Genomic DNA, 9,035 nt, shown 5'->3' with positions numbered 1-9,035 from the left:
GGGGGGGGGGGGGAGACACAGAACACGGGTGAAGAGCGTGATCCGGCGAGGCCAGGGTATTGCGATGGGTCCGAGAGGAGATAACAGGACAGGCACAGAGCAGGCGGGGGCCGGGCCAGAGCCTCAGGAAGCCCACCCCTGCCCACCCACCGCAGCAGCAGCCCTGGAGGGAGGCCTGACACCACGCTGGGGGCACTCCTCTTGCCCCCGCTTCTCCAGCCTGGGCTGCGGCACTGAGGGCCCCACGTCGAGAGGGGTTTGGGGGCCCATATTCTTAGCAACAGCAGCCTCCCCTTTCTTCTGGGCCTCAGTCTCCCCGGTACAGTTTGGGGGAGGCCTGTACAACCTCCTAAATCCAGCCCGGCTCTTAGGCTGCCTGGTGCTGATGCTCCCGGGGCCCTAAGAATATGCCCCAGCCTAACAAGCATTGCTCGTCTACCCGTCTGTTCACTGGGCACCCCTGGGCTCAGGCCCAGCCTCAGAGCTCCTGCCATGTATTATTGTTGGCTTGGGCCTCTCTTTGCCCTACTTCTCCACGGAGAGGCTGGCAGGCCCCTGGGGGCCAGAGGAGGTTCCACTCCTGGCTTCCCCCACAGGCCTGTCCTTCCACGGAGGCACAAGCTCCAGAGGCTGAAGTCTCAGGGGGAGACATAAATTCAGGAAGAGAAGTTCTGCTTCCAGCAGGAAAGACGGGTATATGGGGGAGAGGGGAGAAATCAAGGAGATAAGGTGCGCGTGGGTGCGTGCGTGCTAGAGGTGCTCAGGAGCAGTCTGGGCACCTCATCCCTGCACAAGGAGCAGTCTGGAGAGGGGAGGCGGCGGCCACTGCCACCCCACGGCCCGTTACCCTGGGGTCTTCACGTATGCCGCCCTCAGGTTCCGCTGCCTTCAGCTCTCTCCTAACACCACATGGCCCCACGTGCCTTCCTCAGGCCCCAGACTCCAAGACCGCTCTAACGCCCCTGATGCCGTCCCCCACCTGCGACAAGCGGTACAGGTGCTCCAGGTCTGGCCGCGGAGTGGGGTGTGCCTTTCTGGGCAGGACCCAGCCCGGGCTCTGGTCCCCCAGGCCTGAAGAAGAGCCTACACGCCACGTCGCCATGAGAACAGCGTCCCAAAGCCTCCCCAAGGGCATGGGAGAGCCAGACGCTGCCTGGGGTCATCTCCTCACCACTCAGGTGGAGATGCCCCCCCGAGAGTCCCCAGTCGTGGTGGGGAGCACGTGGTGAGTGGCACGGCAGCTGGGCCCCACTAACACAGATCTCCTGTGCCCACAGGCTGCTCAGGGCCACCCGACCCCGACACCATGCGCCGCCCGCCCACCCGTCTCTAGGGCGGGGGCAGGGGGAGGTTTACTTACTGTAGCCCATGCCTTGCAGGAAGTATTTGAAGGCCTCAGTCAGCTTTCCTGGCTGCAGGACAGAGGGACAGTCACATGCTTTGATTGGCTGCTTGGGGCTGGGGGGAAGGGAGGCTTCCCCCACCTGGGCTAGAGAAGGGAGGGCCAAGAGTCTCACCTGTGTGACCTGGGGGAGCCCCCCGGAATCTGCCATCTGCAGGGAAGAGAGGGGGGTGAGCTGAGCAGGGGCACCCTGCACCTTGCCCAGGCCTCGTATACCCAAACAGGCTGCCCTGAGCAGACACGCCGGCCTGCCCCCACCCCGCTGGGACCCCAGGCAGGCCCCGCCCTGAGGCTGGGCCCTTGGCTGGGGAGGAAGGCCTCACCTTCAGGAAGGTCGTGGTGCCTGGATCCAGTTTGGAGTTGCACTCCACCTAGGGGCAAGGTCCGCAGCGTAAGGCAGCCCCAGCCCCTGGGCTATCAGGGGAGCCCCTACCCCAGGTGCTAAGGCAGGTTCTAGTCCCAGAGCGGGGAGGCTCTACTGGCGAGGAAGGGTGTGCAGGCTGCCTTCTGAAAGTCCTTCTGCAGATCAGGAAGCAGGCCCCTGCGCCCTCCCCGAGGGACCCGAGACCCGTGGACTCCACTCACAGCAGCTGGCAGGGCGGGAAATGGGTCAGTGGCTGGGCCATGTCCCTACAGGGAGCCAGGGCCACCTCGATGGGAGTGGCTGGGAAAGTGCCAGGGCCCATAGAGGTCAGGCAGGGAGGTGAGGGAGGAGGGTCAAGTTCGACAGGAGACCGAGGCCTCTGCCTGGGTCCAGATGGTCCATACAGCCCATTCCCCTGAGCCCTCAGGCACAGGGAAGGTGTCCTAGTTTCCAGGGACACTGGAGGCTGCCCTGGGTACTCCTGGACCCTCGGCCTCTGTCCAACGGGGACATGATGCCCCGGGCTGCCTGCTTCCAGAGTTCCAGTGGGAAAAGTGACAATACCCAAAGGAAGCGGGGGTGCACGTGCTCGGGGACTATTTCATAGCGAATGAAGCAAGCTGTACAGGAGAGAGCTCGTCTCCAGAGACGCACCCCGAGGTGGCAGAGACCGAGGTGGGGCCGCGCTACTGGGAGGGAGGGAGGGGCTGACCCGCAGGCGGTCTGGCCCCGGCTCCCACAGTCTCTGCTCCCTCACTTGAAGGGTGGGGCTGTGCATGGTGGATGCTGCGAGGCAAGGTGGTGGGGCGGTGGGCTGAGAAGGCCGACAGCCAGTGCCTGGCCCTGACGGCCTGAGGCCAATGACGCCCTTACTCACGCCTCCCACCCCCCAGTCGGGGCAGAGCCCCTCACTCACCACCCCATCCTCGGCGGGGGCGTTGTCCCCGACCACCAGCATCACCGGGCAGCTGCAGACACAGAGGAAAAGGGCTGTCTGGCCTGGGCAGGGGGACAGGGGCAGCCTGGGGGTGCGGGTCACTCACCGCAGCGTCTTGGCATTGGGCACTGTTCCAGGCCGGTTAATGTCCAGGTCTCTGCGGCTGCAGGGAGAGGCCGAGGTAGAGGTGGGCATCTCGGGATGGGATCCCAGGGCTCTTCTGCCCCAGGGCCCTACCCCAGCCTCCCACAATGGCAATTACGGCCCAACGTCATGGTCTGGGCCCAGAGTTGGGGCTTATGGTTACTGAGTTGTCTCAGCTGTGGAAAAGGCCTCCCAGATCCCAGCTGGAAAACAGGGAGACAGGGACATGCTCCGCACAAATAGGGAGTCTTCAGGCCTTCTCTCATGCGGAACTTCTCGGATCCCCCAATTCATGCCACCTGGGCCCTCAAATTTGGCTCTCGATCCCCCCTCCCCCCCGAAGCACTGCTCTGACAGGTACCACCACCTGCGCATGGGCTCCAGGGTCACAGAGGGGAGCAGGGCCTGGTCCTCTCATTCTCCACTGTATCCCCAGCAACCCCCCCCCCCACAGCAGGCGCTGAATAAATATTTGTACGAGAAAGGAAAGAGGGAAGACCCGAGGGCTCCAAGGAGCACAGCCTGAAACACAAGGGCTTCCTCCAGCCTCCTCCCCATCTACAGCCCCGAGGTTCAGGCTGTGGGGGTCAGCGATGTGGCTCACATCCCCCGCTGCTCCGGGCTGAACCACAGTGCCCCAGGGGAGAAGGCATGCAAGAGCCCGAGAACCAGAGTCCGCAGCCCTGCTCCCCGTCTGCCTTTCAAGGGGGGGTGGCCCTGAGCCAGCGGTGATGCCCCAAGCAGCTCATCTACAAAATGGGGAGCGCGTGTCTCCGGCCTGCCCCCTTCTACGAGCAGCCGGCCATACTGAGGGGATCCCGGCAGAGCGGGCGCCGCCCGCACCTGTTGTACATGTTCCAGAAGAGCTGCAGGTTGGCCTGGTTCACCACGTTCCCGATCTGCTGCCGGTAGCTCTGCACCAGCTCTGTGTTGTTCGCCAGCTCCTCCTGGGCCCGGGGGGACAGAGGGGGGGCAGAGGGGGGAGGTGCGTGGAGGGGAGCGGACAGACGGATAGACAGGGGCATGCAGGTAGCATAGCCCCCGTGGCCCTGGCCCCAGGCCCAGCAAGGGGGGGGGGGCGGGGCCCCCCACATCTGTGTCAGCCCGGTAGAGACAGGTCAGATAACCCTAACCCAGACCTCCTCCTCCTGCCTGGCTGGGAGGGTGTAGCCGTCCTGGGCACCCCAGAGAGTGGGTGGAAGCAGGCCCTCGAGAGGCTCCCGAGACCCCCAGGTCAGCCACCACCGCAGCCCCCATGGGGGCCCCACCCCCTTACCTGGCTGAAGAGGTGGGATAGCACCGTGTCAGGTAAAGTGCTCGTGAGGCCGGAGAGCTGTGGGCCGGGGTGGAGGCCAGCGTCAGTGCCACTCCCCACCCTCCCCACCCTCCCCAGCATCAGCGCCCCTGTCTAAGCGGACCATGCTCACCTTGGTGGCCGCCCAGTCGATCCAGCCTTTGCCGTTGGGGTCAATGTTCATCAGCACCAGCCCCTCCACCAGGTCAGGGAAGATGAGCTGCCGTGAGAGGGAGACAGGAGAGTGTGTAGGGAGCCCCCGTCTTCCCCCCGAGAACACGGGCTGTGAGGTGTCGGCCCTGCCTATCTCCCAGGTGGCTGGAGGGTCCGAGGAGAAGGACGTGCTCTGGAAGGGCTTCAAGACACCGCAGATGACTCAACTGGGCCACAGCTGGACACCTGCCTGGGCTCCCCTTCCAGCAGCCCCTGCTCGTGCTCCTCCCCGCCTGGAACCTTTCACAATTCTTTGACTGATTTCGAACCTATGCCTATGGCACTGTTTTCCGCGCCTTTTAGATCTTTGAAGATGCTGTTGTTGTAAAACTGAGGAGTAAACATCTTCAATGAAACATCTGGTTTCTTTGCTTTTGTAGAGAAAGAAGCCCTAGTGAAGCAGGAAACCGACCTTTCCAAAGCCTGTGTTCTGTTCGATTGTACAAGAGATCGGAATGATTTCTTCGGGGGAAAACGGTAATATACATACGACACTGCTTTCCTGTTGAGTTTTTCTGGGGGGACAGGGAATGGTCGGCAGCTAACAAGGGGTTAAGTGCTGAAATTCACACTGGAGTTCAAAATGCTTGGCCTTTTCTTTTGGAAAAAGACATATTTTAAAAGAAAGAAAATATTTTGAATCCTAAAAATTCTTCGGAGATGGAAAGCTTGTGGGCTCTGACCCAACGTGATGTTTCTGAAGCAACTTTCTTTAAACCTTCCAAACTTAATGCAAGTGTCACTTTTGGCTAAGAAATGACTTGTGTTTAAATATTACCCTAATTAGTGTATAAGGGACTAGGAGAATCCTTACTTAGTGGCTGGAGCAATTCGTTGTAGTTTGTTACAGAAATTTTGGCTTTGGCTCATGGTGAAGCAAGTTATCGTTTATAGTCTTTTAAGGAAATGCGTGGAAAAAGCAACCTCTTTTTTTTTTTTAATTTCCTTGGGTGAAAAAAGGAAAAAAAAAGGGGGATTTTCTAAGTGAAGAGCAAGTGGGGGGAGGGGAAGGAACAGGAAGAAAGAGCAAATGCTCCTGTGGTTGAAGGGTTGAGGGGAGAGGCCAGCCCTGGGATGGGGGTGGGAGGAGGGAGACTCACCGCGAACTTGGCCAGCACGTAAGCTCCGGCTCCCACTCCGATGCCAATCACGTACTTGAACCTGGTGGAAAGCATGACTGGTCACGCCAGCGCCAGGGGAGGCACTGCCCACGATCGCCCTCAGCTGGTGCCTGCTGGCTCTGCAGTGATGGGGGCACCCTCCGGCCCCCAGCCCAGGGACAAGGTCTGGGCGGGGACTCACCCAAAGTGCTGCACCACGCTGGGGAGCATGGCGGCCAGCTGCTCCATGGAGGGGAACTGGTACCTGCAGGCAGAGGCGGAGGTCAGGGCTGGTACAGCCTGGGCCACAGAGCTGGGGAAACCTGCAAGGGGGCTCCCCGGTACCTACCCCTGGGGAAACTGCGACGCCCCCACCTGCTGACCAGGGGCATCCACATGGCACACCACGAAGTGTTTGGTGATCTCCTGCATGTCCTCGAAGTTGAAGAAGGTGTTGAAGCACAGCTTGTCTGCAAAGACACACCTCTCAGCTGTGGCTCAGCAAAGGGGTGGGGAGGCCTGTGGCCCTGAGAGGCAGGGCAAGGTGGAGGCGATCAGCCTCAGGGTCCAGCAGGGGCACCAAGGCCCACACGGCTAAGGTCACAGAGCGGAGTATGAGTGGGGATCTAGGGGGCCCTGTGGGGAAAGAGGGGAGGCCGAGGAAGGAAGGATGGGGCCAGGGTGTACTTACGATTGAGGCCCACGTCATGGTAGGTGAGGATGGCCGGGCGGTTCCCTTTGGGGGAGCCCCGGATCACCACGTGCAACAGGCCGTAAGGGGTCTCGATGTCATGCTCCTGGAGGGGAAACAGCACTGGGCACACTGGGCGGCCCTCGCTCCTGGCTGTGGGGCAGCCTGGGGGCTGTTGGGCCTGTGGTGGGGCCCCTACCGCCCAGCAGGGGGGCACCTTATTCTAATGGCGCTGAGCAGCCCCCAGGCAGAGCAGACCGGAGGGAGTACCCCTTCCGGGAGGTGTCTGGTGCAGGGACAACGTGTGCTGGCATGCCCAGGGAAGTCTGCTAACCAGTGGGGTGGGCTGCCACTGCCCAGGCCCTGCTGCTCTCAGCCCCGCAGGGTCCAGTGAAGCTCATTCTCTCCGAGTCACGGCAGCCCCTCCAGGACAGCACGCCCACCCCAGCCTGAGTCCTGCCCTCACCATGTTCCCCCACTCAGAATCCTTCAGGACTGCTCTTGAAGGTGAATGGCCTCGACAGCCCTGCCTGGAACGTGCAGTAGCCGCCAGCCCCCGTGCCCGCCCCAGTTCCCACCTCCAGACTCTTGCTCGTGTTGTTCCTTCCACCTTGAATGCCCCTCCCCCTGACCTCCAAGGCCTCCCAAAGGCCTTGTGCAGTGACCACCCTGGTATCCTCCTGTGCTCACGCCCCTGATTTTGTGGCGTGGGGTGGCTAGTCCTTCGAGAACCAGCGCTGGATGCTCAAGGAGGAGGCTGATGTGCTCGGGCCTCCTTGAATCTTGGGGAGGGGCCCCGGGGGCTGGTCCCTCTGCAAACTAGTCACTTTTGGCCACTCGATGGACAGACTCCAAGAGGTCTGTCCGAGCTGAATTAACAGCCTTCCCTGCACCACGGGGAATGCTGTGAGTTGGCTCTGTGAGTAGGAGGTGGGGCTAAGGTCAAGGGCAGGAAGTGACTGACCCCCAAATATGTGCTAAGTGCCAAGCATGTTATGCATGCATTTTCCCCTTTTGCACATGGAGGACACTTAGATTCAGAGAGAACCCAAGTTCCTGCTCCTGATGGAAAAGGGGGGACTCCGGAGGCAGGAGACAGCTTCCTGGGGTCTGGTCTTCCTGGGTCAGGGTTCAGAGGAACACTGTTCAGGCCTGTGTCTCCAGCAGGGAATGACAAGGTGGTGTCACGCCCACAGCCAGAGGCCACACACACCCTGGGAGCCACAATTCTGCTGTGAGGCCCTGTTAAATAAACTTCATGTCCTCTAAGTGTGCCCAGGGCCCCCAAAGCCTCTCCACATCCTAGGCCTGTCCTCCCTCAGGGTCAAAACAAGGAACACCTTCCTCCTCACTGACGGCTGACCAGCCACTTTTCATGTGTCTCATTTACTTCTCACAGGAACCCAAGCCCCAGAGGAGCAAACTGAGTTTGGGAACGGAGAAATGACTTGCCCAAGGTCAAACCCAGAGAGGGCTAAGCAGGCCTTGCCAGGTGCCAGCCTCAGGCCAGGGATATGCCCTGAAGGCTCCAGCCCACAGATTTCCAAGCAGGCAGCTCTCCACAGCCTCCTGTCTCTGCTGGGGGCGGCCATACTGCATCCTCCACCAGCCCCCACACTCTTAGCTCTGGAGGGCAGGGGTTGGGGGCAGGAGGGGCGCCCATTGCACAAGAGCTGTAGTGCGCTTCCTACGGTGTGAAGGGCGTTCTCCGTGGGGGTCAGCTCTAGCCCTCCTGAGTACAGTCAGGGCCCAGGGCAGCAGTCTTCCACCCGCACACCTGCACCCCCCCACCCCCACCCCCGCCATGGCTGTGCGTGAGGGGTGTCTACCCCTCCCAGCCCTGGTGTGACCTAGCCGTCACCATCAGCAGCCCCTGGACCTCGGGACTAAGGCGTAGTGCTCTCCGTCTCCTCCCCCCCCCCAAAGGCTTGGCTATCCAGGGCCAGATAGGCTGTCCAGGGCAATGGCCCGGTTGTCCCACACGGCCCAATGACTTGGCTGAACCCCCTCCCCCACCGACCCAGGAGCTCTGACCCAGCTCAGCCAGACAGGAGCTGAGAGTCCCCATCTCTCGGGGTGCAGCACAAGAGGGGCGACCTGAGGGCCACAGCCCAACAAGCTCTGAGCCCCCAGCCCCCAGGACCGAGCGCGCCCATTGGCTCCCGCTGACGTCAGAGCCCCCGCCTCCAGGTGGGCGCCGGCACTGCCGCAGCAAGGGAGGGGGCTCTGACGTCTTCTCCGGCGGTCAGTCTCCCCTCACCCGTGACCTTGAGAGTTGCTGGGTTTCAGCCCGTGGGAGGGGGTGAGGTGCTGGAGGGGGGCGACTAGTACGATTCATTCAATCAACCACAGCAGCAATTCAGCGGACTGGGACTGCACCCGGGGTAGGCGCTGACATCGCTGCCTGGGTGCAGGGCGGCCCGGGGGTCTGTGCCCCGGCAGGGCAGGCCGGGCGTGGGGTGGAGGAGGACGCGTGCCCCTGCTTCTCCCTCTCTGAGGAAGAACAGCACCCCTGGGCACTGCTGCCCGGGCCCCTACCCCCGCAGGATCTTGGCTGCAGCCTTGCCTGTCCCTACCCACTAGGTAAGACACTGCGACCCTCTCCTCACCTCCCCTCCCCCCGCAGGGACCTCGGCCTGAAGGCCGGGTTAGCACCCCGCCCAGTCCTCCCCGTCTCAGCCGGACTGGCACTGCAGTTCCCTGGGGACCGCAGCAGAGCTGCCAGCACCTACTAAGGGAGGGAGAGGCTGTCCTTCCGTTCTCACTCCGGCGCAGCCACCCAAACAACCACGACAACTCTCGTGGGGTCAGGACACGTGCGGGGAACAGAGCCTCCCCCAGCGCTGAGGTGGTCACAGGCCGGTGGCAGACACAGCCAGGCCCCTGCGCC

At 62.1% G+C, this 9,035-nt stretch overlaps 1 protein-coding gene across 2 annotated transcripts in view; it reads right to left on the bottom strand.

The window, feature by feature from the left end:
* NDRG4 (NDRG family member 4) overlaps positions 1-9,035 on the bottom strand; it is a 43,903-nt gene that overhangs the window by 3,346 nt on the left and 31,522 nt on the right. For both annotated transcript variants that reach the window (XM_040633382.1, XM_040633381.1), the window contains exons 4-15: positions 6,146-6,251; positions 5,804-5,924; positions 5,657-5,719; positions 5,455-5,515; positions 4,275-4,361; positions 4,124-4,180; positions 3,691-3,794; positions 2,810-2,866; positions 2,683-2,734; positions 1,726-1,773; positions 1,518-1,553; positions 1,361-1,412 (exon numbers count right to left, since the gene is read on the bottom strand). In XM_040633382.1, coding sequence (XP_040489316.1) covers positions 1,361-1,412; positions 1,518-1,553; positions 1,726-1,773; positions 2,683-2,734; positions 2,810-2,866; positions 3,691-3,794; positions 4,124-4,180; positions 4,275-4,361; positions 5,455-5,515; positions 5,657-5,719; positions 5,804-5,924; positions 6,146-6,251 — 844 coding nt within the window. The remainder of the gene's footprint in view (positions 1-1,360; positions 1,413-1,517; positions 1,554-1,725; positions 1,774-2,682; positions 2,735-2,809; positions 2,867-3,690; positions 3,795-4,123; positions 4,181-4,274; positions 4,362-5,454; positions 5,516-5,656; positions 5,720-5,803; positions 5,925-6,145; positions 6,252-9,035) is intronic.

The sequence above is a fragment of the Ursus maritimus genome, unplaced genomic scaffold (assembly GCF_017311325.1).
Source record: "Ursus maritimus isolate PB19 unplaced genomic scaffold, ASM1731132v1 scaffold_19, whole genome shotgun sequence".
NCBI classification, from domain to species: Eukaryota; Metazoa; Chordata; class Mammalia; order Carnivora; family Ursidae; genus Ursus; species Ursus maritimus.
The sequence above is the reverse complement of the archived record's forward strand: the minus strand, read 5'-3'. Positions and strand labels throughout refer to the sequence as shown.